Source organism: Panthera leo, chromosome B4 (assembly GCF_018350215.1).
Source record: "Panthera leo isolate Ple1 chromosome B4, P.leo_Ple1_pat1.1, whole genome shotgun sequence".
Lineage (NCBI taxonomy): Eukaryota > Metazoa > Chordata > Mammalia > Carnivora > Felidae > Panthera > Panthera leo.
The window spans coordinates 76,173,092-76,192,831 of NC_056685.1; the positions used below are offsets into that span (position 1 = coordinate 76,173,092).

The window sequence follows — 19,740 nt, forward strand, 5'->3', positions numbered from 1 at the left end:
CCCATGACAGGCCAGCCTCCCTTTGTGTGGTTGGAGCCCACCCAGCCCGGTTCCCCTTCCCCAAGCTTTTGCCCTCACCTCCCCCAAGCAGGGGGCATCTCCATGCAGCCTCCTTTCTGTCTCCACGGTTCAGGTCAGGCCAAATGGCCACCCTAGTCCCCCACACTCAGAAAAAGGAGACAGAGTCAGGCCTGGTGCTTCAAGCCTTTGTTGAGAAAGAAGGTCTGGGATTTATGTACACGGGAGAAGGGAGGTGGTACATGTACAAAAAGAAGTGGCTCCCTGTATTCCCCTCCAGGGGCTGAGAAGAAACTGGCAGGAGACTGAGAAAATAGCTAAGACCACCATGTCCCCTGTCCCCTGCCAAAAAAACAAAACAAAACAAAAAAAACCAAAAAACAAAAAAAAAACCAAAACCCTTGCTGTGGAAAGGAAGTGAGGATGCTGATATCACACCCTTTCTCTAGCTATCCTGGGGTTGGGGCTGGGAAAACCTCTACCCTTCTGCCCACCTCGACAAGAACAGAGTCAGCCTAGAGTGGAAAGGGTCAAGGGCAGTAAGTGTGGCATGGCATCTCTCCTCTACCCTTATCACCGGGGCACAGCTGGGTGGGGCCCAGGCTTAGGTGGGCCTTGCTCCTGGTAAAATATGATCTGTGACTGGAAGGGTACTGGAGCTCCCTAAGTCTGGATACTTGCAGACCACAGCTGACCACAGAGCTGCAAAATGGAAGGGGAAAAACAGAAGGAATAGTCGCTTTCTCCTTTTGTCCCTCTGGCCTAGTGACAGAGGGCCTATGGGCCCCTGTATAGGCTAAGGCTGGAAATGATTTTTCCCAGCCCTGAGCTGACCATTGGTGACCTTTTAGGAAAAGAAGACCCTGGGGGCAAAGTGCAGTACTAGAGGCACCAGGGGAGTGTCAGGCCCAGTGCCCACACTGACATCAGGCACGCGCAGCTCTGAGCGCTGGGGTAGACGCTGGGTTGAAAGCAGCATAGCTCTCTGCTGCACCCTCAGCCAATTCCAGGGCTCCAGGTCCACGGGTTGGACTTGCAGGACTCTGGGAGTTGAAGTGCTTCTGCCACCAAGAGGGCCTTAGTGGGGGCCTGGAGCCCGAGGGGGGCCGTTGGGTGGTGCGGCACTCCTGGCTTGGTGGCGAACGACAATGGGCTGGCGGTGGAGGCCTGTGGGGAAAATGAAGGCCTGTGAACAGGCAGGGAGGCTGGGCCAGGCCCGCCGTCTGTAGGAACAGTCCCTTCAGGAGCAGCCCCACAGGCAGGGCCAAAGAAGAGCCAGCTATGAGGCCGATGAGGGAGAAGCTTAAAGGAGGGTAGAGAGGATAGTCAGAGACACTGCTGGGGCTCTGCATTTTCAGAAGACCAGGTGGGGGTGACTAGAGGCCACTGGGCAGTGGTAGAAACAAAGTAGACTCAACAATAGCCAGAAGCTGGGGAGAGACCCCAGGTAGACCAAATATCGGGGAACAGATCAAGGGACATCTGATACGCCCTGGGCAGAAGCTACTGCCAGAGCTTTTATGATGGGGATGGAGAGGCACAGGTCACAAAGGATACCAGGGCCCAGGAATGGAGCCTCAGCAATGAGAGGTGGTGGCCTGGTCCTGCCTGCTCTGGAAACTCCCTGCCCCTTGGGTCTTAGTAGAAGCCAGGACAGCATTAGTCGGGGAGAGAATACTTCCCTGAGGGCACATGCAAGGGATAAGCCATGGTTCTCAGAGCATGGGGCATGCAAGTAGAGAAGTATGTGCCCCCATCACCACGAGGCTGCCAGAGGATGGTTCCAAGTCATGCAGGGGAGGAGGTGCCTGTGGGCCCAGCAGGAGTCCTGGGAGGTGGGCATGCAGAGGGGACAGCTGCGGTGCCCAGTACCTGTCAAGGGCCCCAGCCTTGGGGGTTAACAGTTTGACTCATCATGGTGGGCTGCATCGCAGAAGAAGCGTGAGCCCCGCTTGGCAGTACGGGCCGTGAAAGGGACACTCTTCAGCACTGCGGCCCAGGAAAGAGACACAGTGGTCAGGCCTCATGGGGATGGGATGGGAGGAGGGCCCAAAAGGGTAGGGTTGGAGTTTGGGAGCTGGGCCTAGTGGCCAGACCCAAGGGAAGGACAAGGGCCCCACCTGTAATGATGTCTTCAATGGTACCGTCCTTCCCTTCGTAAACAGGCCGATGCTCCTTGGCCTGGCGCCTCCTCAACTCTGCAATTAGCTCCTGCTGTTGCCACTTGTTCCGCTGGGAGGGGGTCTAGGGCCAAGCATTTGAAGGGGAAGGGAGTCATCACTAACCTACCATGGGGCTGATTCCTGCCCCTAGATGCAGTCTGAAGATGCCCTTGATTTGGGTACAGCAGCCCCCTCCTCATCATTGCCTAGGAATCCCTCCCAAAGCCCCTCTCCCCATCCCTTCGGACTCCAGCCTCACACCCTCTGGGTGGTCTCTGGGCTCCAGTTTTCCACCTCTCAAACTCTCTCCCCACCCCCTCCTAATCCTTTGCTCTGCTCTCCAGGCCCCAGCTCTTGGTCCCACCCACCTTGGCATCCAGTTTCTTGGCTTCCTGAGCCAGCTGCTTCTCCCGCATTACCTCCTCCTGCTTCTTTCTAGCTTCGTTCTCTTGTTCTGCTTCCTAAGAACCATGGGGGGTTGGGGGGGTGGTGGTGAGGCTCACACAGGCTGTGAGGGGAGGGGCTGACACTGAGGGTGGAGAATGGGTGGCAGTGGGGCCAGCAACCCCAGGTGGCCACCCTCTGGAGGGGCACTTCCTGCCCTGAACAATGACAGGAAGGGCCTGGGCCCCCACCCTGCCCACCCGTTCACAGCTGAGAGGCCTGTGGCCAGCTTCCATCGCTCCCTCCCAGGACTCCGAGGACTTGGATCCCAGCCTTCCCTCCCCCTACCAGTTTTCTTGCAGCCAAACTCCTTTTTAAAAGCCTTTCTTCCGCTCACCTTGTAAGAACGAATGAATCGGACAAATACCGGGAAGAATACAGAAGGGGGTGTGGTCTTGGGACTCTCACCGAAGTAGCGCACAACTGCATTGTAGGCCTCCTGGGGAAGGGGTGGACAGAAGGGATCAGGCTGGCAGAGGAGAAGCCCGGCTCCCCGCTGGGGACAGGAGGCTCACAGAAAGCAGTGCTCAGGGCCAAAGGAGGAAAACCAGCATCCCCCAGCCCTGTGGGATGGAAGAGAACTCAGGGCTCCCAAAGCTCCTTAGAATATGTCCCCGGGGGCAGCTGTCTGCCCCCGCACCCCGGCCTCTGCCATGCCTCTTCTCCACCACATACAGACACCCAACTGTGTGGTAAAAGTTCTTTGGTTCGAGAACCAGAACAAAGTTCACCTGGAGGGACACAGTGCCTCCGCCCTGGCCGCTCCCACCCGCCTCCACCTTTTGCCCACCTCAGCCGTCTTGGCATCACGCTGGAGCTTGTCCAGTTTGCCTTCGTTGGTGCTGAGGAAGTTCCGAAGGACACTGTTGTCATGTATGCTGCACTCCCGCCGAATCAGCTCCATGCCACGGCCCAGCTCCTTCACATCTAGCAGCACGTTCTCCAGGGACACTGTGGTCACCAGAGCCTGGGCTGAGGCCTACCCAGGGGCCAACATGCCCATCTCCCAGCCCAGGGCTACACAGAACTCTGTCCACGCAACCCCCCGACCCCCACCCTACACCCTGCAGCAAGCAGGTTCTCCTGCCTCTGCTTCCAGGTTAGAAGGGCACACCCAGCTACCAGGGCTCTCACAGGCAAGGAAAAGGAATGGGGGCTATGAGCTCATGACCCCAAAGAGCAAGGCAGCACAGGAAAGCAAGCCAGAGAGACTGCTGGTCTCCAAGATGGAGCTGCCTCAAGCCCACCTCAGTTTTCATGAGTGGGGCAGAAATGACAGCTGCCTTATGTCTGTGGGGCTTTATAGTTTTTCTATAAATGGAGAAAATGCAGTCTCCAGGGCCAGCACGAGGGAGCTGGGAATGAAGAGCCACCTCTGCCTTCCTCTGCCTACTCCCATGGCACCCAAATGGGAAGGGCTGGGCTAGGCGGGTGCCTGCAGAAAGGCTCCCTTGGGGGTGGCCCCTACCCATGGCCCCAGCGGAAAGCTTTGAAGTGGCCAGAAGGGAGATAACAAAGGCCAGAAACAAAGGACCCAAGCGTTCCCTCTCCTAAGCTTCCTGGGATTGTCCTGGCCTAGACACGAGAGCAGGCTCGCTGGGCCAAGCTCCCCTTACCTGCTGCAGCCTTCTCCACAAAGTGTAGCTCATGCCAGAAGTTGGCCAGGTCTGGGTACTTCTCCTTCACTGTCAATGCGATGAAATGCAGCAGTGTCATCTTCCTGTCAGTGGACTTGGTATCCAGCAGCTGAGAGAGGGGGGCAGAGGGTGGTGAGAGAGGGCTGAGCACCATGGCTCCTCAGGCTTCCTGGCCCTGGGTTGTCCCCACCATCTTACCAGATCCAGGCTCTGGAGCTTGAAGCCATACACAGCTCCTCGCTTGCTGCTGTTCATGTAGTTCCCTAGTGCAAGTATGATCTATCCAAAAGATGCGTGAGAGGAGGTCAGGCCATGCCCCGCGGGCTCCTTCCTCCACCCAGGCCCCAGGCCCACCGGTGCCTGCATCCACAACATCTCCTCACCTCCAACATCTGCTTCAGCTTCTGTGAGGACTTGACAGAGGCAGAGGCTGCAATGATGGCATTGAGTTGCTGGAAGGAAGATGAAGAGCTGCGTGAGCCTAGGCCGGGGGGCGGGGGGGGGGGGGGGATGGTGGGCAAAGTCTGAGAGGGGCTGGTGGGGACGGACTGACAGGGCAGGGGAGGGGACTGGCAGGTGGAGGGGTAGCCGCAGATGACCCCGACTGGGCCAGAGGATATACCGGTGTGAGCATCTGCAGGTTGTCTTGGAAGTTGCCCAGGAAGGCCATGCCAGCCATCCTCTGGGTTAGCCGCTCCACCTTGCTGAAGAGCAGCATGAAGCGGTCCTCGGCCGCCAGCTCCTCCAGGGGCTGCCGCTCCCGCTCGTATTGCCGCAGAAGCTTCACCTCAGCCTCTGTGGGCAGGAAGCGCATCAGGCACTCCACGAAGTCCACTGGTAGGGTCTGTAGGTCAAACCTGTGCAGGAGGAAGGAGTTTAGTTCAGGTCTTGCATTTGCCCATTACCCATCATCCCTTTTTTCTCCAGCTCCTAGAGGGACTGCCGGTGGGGTCGGTGAGCAGGATGCAGCCAGAGGCCTAGAGGGCCTATTGCCTCATCTATCAGTGCGTGAGTAACATCCTAGGTGAACAGTCCATGGCCTGGTTTAAAACCCCTCAGCGCCCTCCCTCTACCCTTAGGGAGAAATCTTAATACCTGAGTGTGGCTTATGAGGCTCAGCCTGCAAGACTTCTGCCCACCTGTCTCTACCCTGTCTCTTCAACTCCCTTCCTATGCTGAAGTCATAGTCAATTTTCAGTACCTAGGGCACCAAGCTTCTCCCTCCAGGCACTGAAATGGACTTCCTATACTTCCTCACCTCCTCTGGGAAGCCTTCCTGAATCACCAAGCTCAGCTACCTGGCCTGCCCTGTTCCCCCAAAGCTGCCTGTACCTCTGCCACCTAGGTGGTTATCACCCACGCTATTGAACTGTTCTGCCTAGACTGGCAGCAACTTGAGTGAAGGTTTGCGCTGAATGCCCAGCACCTCACACGGTGCCTGGCACACAGCACAAATATACTAAGTTCTGGCCAAGCCAGTGAATGACTGAAGGACGGGAGACACTTCTGTCGACGCCCTGGAATCCAGGGAAAGCCAGGATAGTAGGTGGAGAACTGGATTGCCAACTGGCTGGGGACCAGGGCGAGGTCAGTGGGAGCCTCACGTGTGGATGGCCCTGCAGATCTCCTCGGCCGAGCGGCCAGCCTTGCGTAGGGTGATGGCTAGGTTCTTGGCACGATTGGCTTCCAACAGGGTCACCTTGCTGGCGGCCTTTTGCGCTGTCTTGTTCTTAGAGCAGATGAGATCAAGGGCAGGGCCCTGGGCTTTCGTCTTGAACAGTTCTTCAAATTTGTCCAGGTCCAGATCCTGGCAGGAGTGGACAAGAAGGGACAATGCGGTCACCTCATTCTACTAAAGGGCCCCTGGCAGCACGCCCAGTGTCCATTCAGCTCTGGTTCACGGAGGCCTGATTCTAAGGGTGTTTCTAAGGCCAGGAGATCTGGCTAACAGCATGATCTAGTCCCCAGCCCTCAACCCCACCCCTGAGGGCTCCAGGCCCTGCTACCTCCAAGATCTTCTCATCATCAAGTTCACTGAAGACAGTGCCGCTGATCTGGTTGGGTTTCAGTGCTGTCCAGTTGAAGACAGGCAGCCGGAACTTGGTCTTGATAGGTTTCTTGATACGAATGGCTAATTTGGAAGGAGGTTCAGTGAGGCTGGGGCCAAGGACACTCTGTCTCCCTCCCCACTAGCCCTGCCCAGAGTCCTGGGGACACTCACCTGACAGGCCTACTGTCAACACCACAGAGGGAGCAGCGCCAGGGAGAGGTGGGGCTGGGGGACACTTGTCTGGGGAAAAACAAATGCCACAGTGACCCACGGTCCAAAAGCCTCTTTAGAGACGCCCTCCCCAGTGCTGCCCAACCTGTCTTCAAAGCCTCTTGGGGAAAGAGGATGCGTGAACTCCCTGCCCCTCTGGCTCCCAGGGGTCCTAACTCTGGTAGGGCAGGTCTCACTAGCCTCTGGCTCCCTGTCTTCTGCTCTGGTCTAAGCCCTCTCTTTGGCTTTCCACAGAGGAATCAGGAGCAACACCTTCATAATCCTTAAAACAGACCCACGTCCACCCTTGGACACCCCCTGCCCAGTAACTTGAGCCTCCCTCAGATTCTTGCCCTCCCTCAACCCTCCCCCACCTGACTTCACGTCCTTCTACCCACATCCCCGGCTTCTCCCTAAGGGAGGCACTATGGGCCCAGGTTTTGGTCTGGCCCCAAGATGAGGCTGCCCTTCAGACCTTCAGGACTCCTAGGGTTCTCCTCACCTGGTAATGGGGGTGGTGGAGGGGGCAGGGGAGGAGCTGGCGGTGGAGGCAGAGGCAGGGACTCCTCAGGTGGTGGGGCTGGAGCCAGAAGGTCCAGGTCGGAGGGCAGCATGCCCTCACTCAGCTCTGCAGGGCCTACCCGGGCCAGGGCCTCACTGCCCACTGACTCCAGGCCCCGGGCCCCGGGCTCTAAGTGGCATCTGCGCTGGAAGGCCTCCTCCTTCTCTTTAATGAGCCGCCTCAGGGTGTGTACCTGGTGGCTCGTGTTCTCGTAAGTCTCCTATCGGGAGACAGCACCATTAAGGAAAGCATAAGTGGAAGGCACACGCAGCAGTCATTGCCCCTACCCAGGTCTCTCAGCTAGGGTCTCTGGGAGGGTGCCCAGAGGCAGAGAGCAGCGGAAACCCAGGTGGGGGCTGGGGAGGCTGTTCCACAGAACAAGAGATGAGCAGAAGAGCCGTTGGCCCAGGTGGCACCTTCCAGTGCGCTTCCTCCCGGACCCAGCCTTAGTCTTGCTGGTTCCTCAAGGCCTGGGTCAGAAGCTGCTCCTATGTAAACCTCCCGGGCCCACCTCTAGCCTCCTGCCACACTGCCCTCAGCGCTCAGTTCCTCGATACTGCTCTCATTGTACTTGGCCTTGTAGAACCACTCTGGTGGCAGCCCCCTGTGGACAAGAGCCTGCCCTAGCCATCTCTGTATCCTCCGCATTCCCCAGGACGGCACTTTGGACTCTTAGCAGGGGCTTGGCAGATGTTGACCAAGCTCAGTAGAACCAATATAATCGTATCCCTCTGGAAGAAAAGGTAGGTTGGGGCATGACTCTGTAACAACAGGTGAGGTGAGGGGCAGAGAAGCGCTTAAATATGCTAAGCCTCTGGTCTCCTGACTTAGGATACCTGGTGGCTAGCACATGGGCTACTCGGCCCTCTCATCACACAGGGCCCCACCTGCTCCCACCCTCCTCTGTGTGTGTCTGGCCCACTTTGGATTCAGTTTCCCTCTCCAACTAAAAATTAGGGTGAAATCATCAGCCCACCCTCATGTGAATGCCTCAAGTGTGAATCAAGATCTGGATTTTCAAAGACACGAAAATCTCAAGAAAGAAACGCCAAATAAAAAAACCACAATTTTCAGGGGTGCCTGGGTGGCTCAGTCAGTTGAGCGTCCGACTTCGGCTCAGGTCATGATCTCACAGTTTGTGAGTTCGAGCCCCACATCAGGTTCTGTGCTGACAGCTCAGAGCCTGGAGCCTGCTTCAGATTCTGTGTCTCCCTCTCTCTCTGCCCCACCCTGCTGGCACTCTGTGTCTTTCGATCTCAAAAATAAATAAACATCAAAAAAATAATTAAAAAAAATTACAATTGTCAGATGCACTTCATATAATAGGATGCAGCTAGCTATATGAAAGAGCAAAGAGATAAAAAATAAATTGATAGGAAAAATATCAAAAAGAAAGAAAAAAGAAAGGAAGGAAGGAAGGGAGAAGGAGAGAGAAAGAAAAGCCAGATCCCCAGGCCCTGGCACCCAGTACCCGTCAAAGACTGCCTTCTCCAGATTACTTGGTACCTTGATGCTCTCTAGTTCCTTTTCCCGCTGCAGCAGCTGCTTCTCTAGCTCTGCCACACGCATCATGTTCTCGTTCTCTAGGTCCAGAAGCTTCTCCGTGAGCTACAGGATGGGAAGGGTAGATTTGGCGCTGACCCTAAAGCCTGGGTACTTTTTTATCTCAGTCAGGACCTGAGCCCGACCCCTGTACCCCTCTACTCCTAAGGCAGCGTGGCCCAGTGGCTTCCCTACATCACTCCTATGGGCCCAGGGTCTGAGACCACCTGAAATAGACCACATCTGACTCTCTCAAGCCTGAGGCCACCCCACGCCCAGTCCTGGAGGTCCGTGTGTGTTCGAATCTGTGGATGATCCAGGGCCTGAGTCAGAGCATGCTGAGTTCCAAGGCTTCCCTGGGACTCAATCTCGAGGCAAGTGGGTCAGGTCAAGATTCCTGGAACTGAGATGTCCCCTTCCTCTCCCCTCCCTCAACAGTGGTCCTGGCAGCAAAAAAAGACTACTTACATGGGAAACATGTTCTTCCAGCTCCTCCACCTTCTCCAGGGCCACGTTCTTGGTCTCAGCATCCTCCAACAAACCTCCCACATCAAACACATTGTCCAGGTATGCCTGGATCTGCACCTGCAGCTTCTCACTCTCTGTGTGCCTTGACTTCTGGAAAAAACAGAGAGAGTAGTAGTTGGGGGAGCCTCCTGAGAGAGACTCAGTCCTTACCACCCTCTATGACCACTTTCTAGAGCATAAGACCCAAGGAGTTCCTCTGCACCCATGTCACATTCTCACCCAGTGGAGCTGCCTAATTGGAGAGCCCTGTGCAGGAGGGCCTGAGACCCAGGCCTCAGAAGACAGGCAGGGTTCCAGGAGCATCCGTGACTAGGCTCTTGTAAAAGAAAAAATCCTTTGTGATGTGACTAAGCTGGTCCTCTGCCCCCCCAGCTCCTCACCTGTGAGGACTCTGGCCCAGCTCACCTGCAGGAACTCCTCCAGCCCCAGCTTGGTAAACTCATACTGCAGGTGGACCCGGAAGTTCATATCCTCTACTGAGTGCACCACGATGTTGATAAACTGCATGCATGCCACCTGGAGAAGCAGCCCAGAGGGTCAGAGGCAGGAAGGGAAAGGAGAGATGGAAGAGCCAGGGTGTTAGAATCAGTATCATCTGGTGGATAATCAAAAGGAGTGAATAGGGGCACCTGCGTGGCTCAGTCAGTTAAGCTCCCAACTCTTGGTTTTGGCTCAGGTCGAGATCTCACAGTTTGTGAGATTGAGCCCCACGTTGGGATTCTCTCTCTCCCTCTCTTTCTGCCCCTCCCCCACTCATGCACACTCTCTCTCTCGTAAAATAAGTAAACGAACTTAAAAAAAAGGAGTGAATAAAAAAATTGAGTCTTTCTGGGAATAATGAGTATTTTAACTTAAAAATATCAAACTTAATATTCAGTTTATGAAGACAAGTAAATTACACGAGAAATAGATGGAAATGAAGATGCAACTTATTTCTTTTGTACATCAGCAGGTATTTCTTGAGACAACACTACTTAACTAAAGACCCCGTGCAAGGTCACAAAAGGGGGCAAAGGAGGTAGACCCAAGACACAAAAATGACATTTCCCTGACATTTCTAAAAGCTCTCTAGGGTAGGTGAGTGGACAAGGAGCATTTACTGAGTAGAGAGAATCCTTCTAGGTTCAACACAGAATATCAAGATATGCTGTTGGCCTGGCCTCGTTCTCCAGGAGCATGGGACCTGCTGGGCATGTGCCTGACCCAGGCTCAGTTCCTCACCATGAAGTCGATGTTGCTATCCTCATTCCGGAAATACTCCATCAGCTTCTCAAAGCGGTGCAGCTCCTTGCATACCTGAACAAACAAATTTTCTCAGTGAAAAGATCTATCCCACGCAGAACTTAAGCCCTTGAGCCCTGGCTCCCAGGAACATCATGGCAGAAGGACTGACTGGTTAGTCAGTCAGACTAAGCTGAACTACAACTCTTTCTGTGCAAGGGGCCATTGGGACACTTAGAAGAAAGCCCGTAAGTTTAACAAACTTGTCAGGCAGAAGAAAGCCCGGGACCTGGCATCTGCCCGGGGTCCCTGATCCCCACATCAACTTGCTGAGGGAACCCAGTAAAGCCTGTGCCATTAATCAGGACTTTAGGTGCCTCTGGGGTAGGCCAAGAAGAAACACTGTTGGTCAGTTATTGAAGGAAGGAGGGAGGCAGGAGGAAGGTTGGAGGCCATGGCTGAGGCAGGAGGCTGAAGTCCGAGTAGGGACACAGGAGACTGGCAGGGTGCAGGAAAGCCCTGTGCTAAGAGGGGTCCAGAGACTCCTCTGAGCCTCTGGCTTCTAGGAGGAAGAGCTATTTCCTGGCTTGAACAATGGATGCTAGGGAAAAGGTCCAGAGAGGAGGAAGGGGTGGGGCCAGCAGCTGCAACTGGATGTCGAGGAATCCTACGTTCAAGCAGATGAGAGTTTCACAGCCAGGGCCAGAGGCTGGGGAAATTCCAAGTAGGAGCTTCCTCTCCCCTCACCAATAACAGCCAATAACTCAGGAAGATCCTTGCTTGTCTTCTCCTCCCACCACAAACACATCTACCTTGGGTTCTACCGGTGGGTTCACCACCTCAAAGCCACCTGGGAAGCCTGTTAAAGCACAGGTACTCAGGCCTCCCAGGGGTCTGTAAGTTTAACAAGCTGTTCAGGTATCCTGATGCATGGCCAGGTTAGGGCCGCTGGACTACAGCCCTCAAATGAGGGCATCTTTAGCTGGCCATTCAGGAGCTGTCCTGCCATAAGATCCGCTAAGACTGAAGTTCTGTTTTTGGTAAAAAGAAAAGAAAAGAAGGAAAGACAAGGAAAAGAAAAGAAAAAAAAAAGAACAGGAAAAGAAAAGAGAAAAGGAAAGAAAAGGAAAAGAAAAGAAAAGAAAGAAGCAGTGGGACTGGCTATTTAGCTAAGCACAAGATGTTAGAATCACTGGGATGTGTGAGATCACAGGAAAGGGTGCTTACCTACCTGGCTCCCCACCTCCTCACCAAACACGCACACACACACACACACACACACACACACACACACACACAGATGCAGGAGACTGACCTCTTTGAAATTGTCAAAGGCAGCAAGAATGATTTCGTGACCTCCCCGCACCAAACACACGGCTGCCAAGAGCTCCAAGACAAGGGCTTTGGTCCTAAGGGATGAAGAAAAACAATGAACACCCTAGCTCCCCACCCTAGCCACCATACAGTTCACTTCTACAACTAGGTGAGTCCCTTCAGAGAGTGGAGACAGCCTCAGAAGTGAGGGGAGTGGGTTTTGGAAAGGAAGCAGAGGAAGGAAGTCTTGCCCCTCACTAAGCTGTGCAGACCAGAGGGAAGCCAGGGACACTCCTTCTCCTTAAGCTGAAGTGAGGGAGCCGAACCAAGGCACTGACCAGGGCCACAGGACTTGAAAGCCAGGCAGGACTTATAAGGGATAAGTGGAGCCCAAATCTCCAGAGCCCTGGGCACAGTGGGGAGGAAAGGGGAGTGAAGGAACTTACCTTGGATTCTTGTTGTTGAGACTGAGTGCAATCTCATTGACAGCATGGGGGTGGGACATGACCAGGTTGAATCCATACTATAACAAGGGGAAAGGACAGAGGAAGGAAAACCTTGATGCTGAGGAAGGTATATCCCGGCTGGATCTCCTGGACTATAGGCCTGCCAGCAAATGTGTCTTTTTTTTTTCCTTTCTTTTTTTCAAAATCATCTTTTACAAGCTGGTGCCCTCCTAGCTCTTCTAGTTTGGCAGATGAGGCAGAACAGGCGGGGCATCCAAGGCTAGTGCTGCCCCTTTACCTGATAGTTCATGATGGCTCTGAGACAGAGGATACAGACGTGGACGTCATCCTTCTGGCTCACCAGGCGGGAGTTCTTCAGGGCCCTGCGCCCAGGGAGAGTGCTATACCTGGGGAAGAGGGGGCTGCTGGTGAAGGGTCTAGGAGCGCTCACCATCACCCCGACAACAGCAGCACAAAAGGGGCACAGGAGACCTTGACCCAACAGCCTAGAGAGTGGGGGACGGAGGAAGGGGACAGGGTGTTCAGCTGTATTCATCTCTCTGCAATAGGCCTTTGTGAGTAAATATCCAGGGTCCCAACTTTATAATCAGTGCCCAAACCATCCTGAGCCCAGGGGCCCTCCAAAGTACAACAGTAGATGTGCAGGCTTTTCTAGTCCTCCAGATGGATCCAGGGAGACATTTATCCCTGCCTTCCCTCCTCCTCCTTCCAGTCGCTGCATCTTCCACAAATTCCCTGGGGCAGGAGCATCTTGGCTCCCATCCCACTTCTACGTCCCGGAAAGGGCAGAGCAGACCCCAAAGGCAATAGGAGGGCTGGGGGCTACATCTGGCTTTGCCCCAATGATGTTTCATGAAAGAAAGAGGAAGCACAAATGGTAGCTGCTCACGCAGGACTAGAATGATGAGCAGAGTCAGAAGGACAAAACCCAAAGGAGACCAGGAGAAAAGCATGGCCACAAGAGGGACAGAGACCACAGAAAGGGCCACAGGGCCCAAAGGAAAGCCTCCCTGTGTAGGAGGGGCTCTGAAAAGTCATCCGGTCTGTCCACCTGCCTCTGGGCAGGAAGTCTGTTAAAATACTGCAAAAAAAATGAACACAAGGCAGCCTTGGAGAGAAAAGTCCTAAAGGAAGAAGTGAAGGGAAGGTGAGCAGCAGGTAGGTTGTCTGGGAGCTGGTCTCGGAGCAGCTGATGGGGCAGAAAGCAGAGCCAGAGGGAAACAGACATGAGGGCAGGAACTGATCACCCAGTGAAGACCAGGGAGCTGGGTGAGGGACAGTCTTGCCCAAGAGGCTGGGAGGAAGGGCAGAGTGAAAAAGAGGAATGGAGGGGGCCCCTAGGAGGGGAGTGCGGAGAGGGGAGAGCTGGAACCCCAGATGGGGTGGGCACAGCCGAGGGTGATGTACTTACCCAGGACAGATTGCTGGGCAGAATCAAGGAGACAGAGAGGACAGACCAGAGACAGACTGGCAGGCAGAGGGCAAGAGAGCTGAGCCTGGAAGCAAGAGTGGAGGGAGGAGCAATGAGCACTCACCGCTGTCACCCACGACCTGGACTGGGGGCTAGGATGGGAGGCAGGCGGGCAGAGCGAGAGCACACATACCGGAGCACAGACTGGCGCGCAGAGCGAGCGAGGCTGTTGGTGAAGGGGGCTGACAGGGCGCTGGGTGGCTGCAGGTCCTCGATTGACCTGCTCCAGGACCGGAGCTTGTCAAATGCGCCATCGTCACCACTCTCCAGACCCTCAAAGTCAAACCTGGAGCAGGAAAGGACACACAAGCGCACGTACAGGAGAAATTCAGTGCTAAGCCCCCTGGCAAGCCCACCTCCCCCCACTTAGACCTCTAGGGCAATGAAAAGCAAAGAGGGCAAGAAGAGCAAGCAGAGTTGGGCAGCAGAGACCCAACTCTGGTCAGGAGAGCCACCAACACAGGACAAGGGCAGTACAGGCACAGGCAGCAACCAGGAGGAGGGCCGGAGGACATGGGAAGGCTGATGCAGGTGAGCTGCTGCTCCCCACTGGCCGGGCAACTCCAGGAGTGACCTCTTCCTGGGCCCAAAGGGACCCAGGGAGCTGGCAGTCTTTCTGCACTCCTGGCCTTAGACAGGACATCCCAGAGAAGCTGTGGCTCCCCATGGAGAAGCTGCCCTGTGGAAGGGTGGTGGGGAACAGGTCAACTGCAGGTCTTGCTGGCTGGCAAGCGGCAGCGGCCAAAGGGGTGCCCTGTAGTGGCCCAGTTGGTTCTGAATTGGGTTCATGAGGGCAGGTCTGAATGGAAGGGAATGGGGGTCCCAGCCAACCTAGAGTGGGACAGTCCTCTATGTTCAAGAGTACCATGGTCCCATCCCAGCACTGGTTTTTAGTGACTGGGTTTTCTGTGGTTCTACTTGAGACTTCTAGATTTTCTGGTATAGAGGCTCCTTGGGCTTCAGCTTCCCTGGGGGAAGAAATCACAGGTCGAGGGTGTGGACTGGGGTCCTTAGTGCCTACAGGAGTTGGGACAGTTTCTCTGTCACTTTCTACTTCTGTGATCACCATCAGCAGTTTGGGAGTGTGACCAGGGCAAGGAGGGCAGCTTGAGGTCACAAACCCATGGGGCACTGTCTTTTACAAATCCCCACATCTGAGAAACAAGCCCCACTCTTCTTTCCTGTCCTCCTCCCCCAAGTAGGTCATTAAGGACTGAACAAGCATCTCCTACAGGCTCTTCCCCCAAGGAACCTTCTGCTCAGACATGTGTAGCCCCAGGGTCAAAGGCACAGAGGCCAAGGCTTTCTGAAATGAGAAATGATATCTGCAGATATCTGAATATTCCAAAGGGGCCAGAGCAGGCTGCAGAGTCTTGACGATCAGATGTTCGATGGGCTCTCAAGTAAACATCAGAGGAGTCTCCCTGACAGGGAAATTTGCCAGTGGCTTGGCAGTGGCTTCCCTCAATCAATAATAGTATTCCCTAGCACTGGTACATGCAGTTTACAAATAAATGCCTTCACCCAAACTCTATCCGGCTTCACCCTTTTCCTTTCAACCCTTCTCAAAACACACTTTCTTTCCCCTCTACCCCCTTCCCTCTGCCCTGAATCTTTCTTTCAAAAACAGAGTCAAAGGCACTGCTGTGGACACTACTATACTGAGGATCCAGTGTATTTTGGTTTTGAGCAGCTGGGATTTGATTGCTTTTCAAATGAGATAGGCTTATTTGGAAAAATGATCTACATCTTTTTACTATAAAAGCTCTGAATTTAAAAAAAAAATCACTTCAGCAAATGTTTTTCATTTCTTTCTATAAAAAGAGTGGTTTTTAAAGGGATAGGAGGATCATGAGGCATGAGTTCTGCAGGAATGGGAATGAGGACTAGGCCACTCTTGATTTTAACAGGGGGTGACCTGGAAAAAGTGACAGGCCAAACCTAGGAGAGGCATTAGTTCAAACCCCTAAAGAGAGAAGACTGAAGATCTGCTAGACAAAGGAGAATGGCCATGGGCAAGGACAGTAACAACAAAAGTGAAAGTCTAGGCTAGGACCAAGTCTCAGAACTGAGGAGTTTCCCAGGACTCGGGACTTTTGGTGCTAACACTGGGAAAAACCCTGGGCAAACTGGGATGATTAGTCAGCCAAGGCCTGACTTAAGTCTTGGGTAGAAGTCTGAAGTATTTATTGGTCATCACATGAATGATCACTGTAATCCCACTGTAATTCCATATATTCAGGTAATTATGGTAGGTTACACCGCCTTGAATAATCATAATTAACACTAAAGTGGCCAGGGCAATATGGACTTACTACGTTCCAAACACCACTAACTGCTTTACACACATTATCGTCTAAACCTTACAACAACCCTGGAACATGGATCTCCTTTTATAGAAGAGGACGTAAATATGCTTGAGGTCACATGGATAGTAAAGGACATAACCGAGACCCACAACCAGCTTTGTGGTTGTCATACTTTGAAAGCCCTCGTTTTTTTCACCACCTCATGCTGCCTTCTCATCTGTACCAATTCGCTTAGGGCTACCTCCAACCCCCAACCTGCTTGAAAAAGCCTCCTGAATACTTCATTTTTAGTTTGGGTCAAAGGTCATGTCCACTGCTCCTAGGGCCCTTCAGCAATGACCTGGAGTAACCCTCTCGCATCTCACATTTGGAGACCCAAAGGAGAATCTTAAAGACAGTTTTCCAAAGGAATGAATCCCACCAGGCATCTCTCCCAGAATCCAGGACGTTTCCTTTGACTGCTCTCAGCCTGGAGTCTGGATCCTTTGAGTTCTGATCCCGAGTGCCCTTTCCATATCGTTCTCCTTCTGTTCCCCACCTGGCATTCTTTGCAGATCCCAGACATCCCCTTGGCTGCCTGTCCATTCCCACACCATTGCCTGGGCTCTTCGTCTTGGCCTGGGATCTCCATTCCCATCTTCACTACGGCAACCTCACCCCTCCTAAGCAAATCAGAATGGGACTGTGTCCTCCCTTGTTGGTCCTGAGCCCTGGCCCCAGGGTGGTACTCACATGACAGAACATTGGGCAAAGGACAGGTAATCCACCAGCACATCCAGGCCTTTGTTCTCATCATTCAGAAACTCTCGCACCCACCTGCAGATAAAGGAAACATAGTGGAGGGGTCTGCTAAAGTGAGTCGAGGGTGAGGAGGGGTCTCTGACCCAACACCCACTCCTGAATCCTCTGGAACTTAGCACCAGGCTGGGAAAATGCTGAAGTTCAAAACCCATGGCAGACTCATCTACGGTCACATCACTGGCCTAGACCTCTGCTAGGTTGGGGAGCCAGGAATGGGGAAAGGTACAAGGCCTTCCAATACCATGTCAGCCAAACAAGCTTTCAGGAATCCTCTCCTAAATGGCAGGGACCTGACTCAATCATTTTCTGTGTCCTTGAGGTCTAGCACAACACTGGGTGCACTGTCCCTGCTTGATGTTTATTGGCAGAATTATGGGGAGGTGGGGAGGTTTATCAAGAGCATTTACCACAGGCCGCTGTGCAGAGCTATGCCTAATAACATCTCACAGGTCCCCAGTGAGTCTCAGTCAAAAGACAGGCGGGAGGGGTCAAAGAGAAATCTGGAACAGAGACATGGTGGGCCAAAGGGGCCGTCCACCAAGTTCAAGGAAAGATATTTGGGACCATAGTGAGCAAAGAGAGATATGTGGGGATTCTGTGTTTAGTTAGGGTGAGTTTGGCAGAATAGGAAAAGGATGGGGGAATAGTCAGGGACTCAAGTAATTCTAGAATGGCTATGACCACTCAGAGCCAGACTGAGGACTCAGGCCCCTTCAGCCAGAGAGGCAGGAACAAGGACAACAAAGATCCTAAAGACAATGGACCAGGCATTTCCATCCTTCTGCCTTCAGGCCTCTTGGCCTAAGATATCCCTGGAAGGAAATTCAAGAGCCGATCCCAGGAACACTGTTACAGGACAGGTTCATTCCACAGCACAGAGAGATATAAAACTCTCAGGACAAAACCCTGACTCTCCTGAGCGTTCTGTTCCCTTGGATGTCTGGGGCTCTTTACAGGCCAGCTGTACCCCACAGCCCTGCAAAGCCGCGTCTCCCCCACGGCTGGAACACCAGCGCCATGTTTGCTGGCCACACCCTGGGTTACAGTGAGAGGCTGGGCCAGAGCACCAGGCTCAGCTGAGGCTGACTGACACCGGAGCTGCCTGAAGTTAGCTTCCTCTCTGGGGGCCGACAGGCCTCCCGTTTCCTGTCTGTCTGCTCTCCAGCTCCCCACCCCCTTCTCATTTCCTGTCTGAGTCTACACTGCTATTTTCGGGATCTTGACACTTTGAGGAGAGGTTAAAGGGCACTTCGGCAAGGGAGAGAAACCAATACAAACCAGAGAGAGGAGGAGCTGGTGAGGCTCTGGAATCCCACTTCCCAGCCTGCCCCGCTCCAGGGCCTGAGTTCCCATTGGGCTGCCCCTGCACACCCAGCTTCGGCAGGCCCTCGGGCTGATCAGGCTATGACAGAAGCAGGATCCTCCTCTCCCCACCTTGCCCTGGGCTCCTACTGCCCTGGAGCACTCACACCCCAGCCTGACAAACTCTTCCTGCCCAGAAATCCAGGAAGGAGCCTGGCCCTCCCCACATGATTACCACAGCCTGGCCCGTCCCCACAGACAACAGGAGCTCCTAAAATGCCAGACACTATGCTCTTCCCTGGGAACCAAGGGCCAGGTCCAGACCTCTGACTTGTGTGCCAACTGCCAAGAGGCCCCAGGCCTGGGAACCGTGCTGCTCTGGCCCCAGCCCCTGGCCAGTGGCCAGAGAGGCAGGCACCAGGTAGAAGGGGTGAGCAGAAGGGAGTGTCGCACACTGCTCTGCGGCCCTCTCCGGAGAAGAACGGGCCCCCATCCTCATGCAGCTAGACTTACTATGAAAGAAAGGAGGGCCTGAGAGGGAGGGGAGGGGAGGGGAGAGGAGGAGAAGGCCCTGTGGTAGGGTGCCGGGTGGTAGGTGGGATTGGGAGCTGCCATCTGTTTCACTCTTGCCCTCACACACAGGGTAGCTGACGAGGCCCTGTCACTCCCTGTGCGAGGATTTACCAAATAAAGCCGGAGGTTTAGTTTCCTAGCATGTCAGCTTTCATTCCGGTTCGTGGATGAGGTGTAGGAGCCAATTCTGGCCACCAGGCACAGCTCCGAGGCCAGGAACTATCCCTTTCCTGTTCTCTCCTGTGCCATTTCCCCTGTGATGGCTGCAGCAGCTGGCTACAAACAGGTAGCCTCTATAAGAGCCCCAGGCAGACTCAGCCTGGGGTGAACAAGTGGGCGGCTGTTGCGGACAGAGGGGGAAATGCAGATGATGTCATCTGGCTCATTCTACCTCTGCTCTCAGGAAGCCCAGGACCCTGGAGATGGCACCTGCCCAGCCACTCCACCCCCACCCCAGGCTCAACTTCTCACTCATGCAAGCTCTCAACATTTGTGCCAGGCCCTTCGATCAGGATTGTAGCCCTGCCTGCAGTCCAACATCAGGTATCCCTCACTATCCTTTGTGTACACACACACATACACACACACACACACACACACACACACACACACACACACCTTTCTCTCTCTCTCTCTCTCTCTCTCTCTCTCTCTCTCACTTTCACTACATATACTCTGATTGGTTATGATTTTATAAAACTGAGACCACTGCCACCTTTCATTGTCCCTCAGGCATTAGCCTTCTGCCTGTTTAGCAAGTTCTGGTTTCCCACTCAGAAACTAGAAAACAAGACTCACGAAGTTCCCAGGGGCCCCATCAATAGGTTGGCAGTACCAGGGTCTGTAGATACAGAAGACATTCAACTCCTCGCCCCCACTGCCTTAGATCTTCTTCCTTGGTGCACTAGGAAGCTTCTTCTGCTTATGAACTAAGATTGTCTTGTAATCAAGAAAATAATCTCCTGGGCACCAAAGAGTCCAGGAACGAGGTCTCAGCTACCCGATGTAATATGCTCCCCCATTCCTAGCATTCTCTGGGCCTCCCTTGGCCCAGCCCCAGGCCACAGGCAGACTCTAGTCTCAGCTGCTATGGGAATGTCTTCTACTCAAAGCCACAGGCTGAAGACCC

At 54.0% G+C, this 19,740-nt stretch overlaps 1 protein-coding gene across 6 annotated transcripts in view; it reads right to left on the bottom strand.

Annotated features, from left to right (window-relative positions):
- Positions 1–192: 192 nt before the first annotated feature.
- Positions 193–19,740, bottom strand: part of FMNL3 (formin like 3) — a 53,554-nt gene continuing 34,006 nt past the window's right edge. For 2 of the 6 annotated variants that reach the window (XM_042946440.1, XM_042946445.1), the window contains 23 exons: positions 16,668–16,751; positions 13,760–13,912; positions 12,433–12,541; positions 12,135–12,211; positions 11,690–11,783; positions 10,375–10,449; positions 9,559–9,669; positions 9,094–9,243; positions 8,590–8,691; positions 7,024–7,303; positions 6,483–6,551; positions 6,268–6,392; positions 5,866–6,068; positions 4,884–5,118; positions 4,645–4,713; positions 4,460–4,540; positions 4,241–4,370; positions 3,415–3,575; positions 2,962–3,063; positions 2,549–2,641; positions 2,139–2,262; positions 1,891–2,007; positions 1,103–1,185 (listed from right to left, as the gene is read on the bottom strand). In XM_042946440.1, coding sequence (XP_042802374.1) covers positions 1,916–2,007; positions 2,139–2,262; positions 2,549–2,641; positions 2,962–3,063; positions 3,415–3,575; positions 4,241–4,370; positions 4,460–4,540; positions 4,645–4,713; positions 4,884–5,118; positions 5,866–6,068; positions 6,268–6,392; positions 6,483–6,551; positions 7,024–7,303; positions 8,590–8,691; positions 9,094–9,243; positions 9,559–9,669; positions 10,375–10,449; positions 11,690–11,783; positions 12,135–12,211; positions 12,433–12,541; positions 13,760–13,912; positions 16,668–16,751 — 2,719 coding nt within the window. In that variant the 3' untranslated portion in view covers positions 1,103–1,185; positions 1,891–1,915. Of the gene's footprint in view, positions 1,186–1,890; positions 2,008–2,138; positions 2,263–2,548; positions 2,642–2,961; positions 3,064–3,414; positions 3,576–4,240; positions 4,371–4,459; positions 4,541–4,644; positions 4,714–4,883; positions 5,119–5,865; positions 6,069–6,267; positions 6,393–6,482; positions 6,552–7,023; positions 7,304–8,589; positions 8,692–9,093; positions 9,244–9,558; positions 9,670–10,374; positions 10,450–11,689; positions 11,784–12,134; positions 12,212–12,432; positions 12,542–13,759; positions 13,913–16,667; positions 16,752–19,740 lie in introns of all 6 variants that reach the window. The other 4 variants (XM_042946442.1, XM_042946441.1, XM_042946443.1 and 1 more) reach the window with 4 other exon arrangements.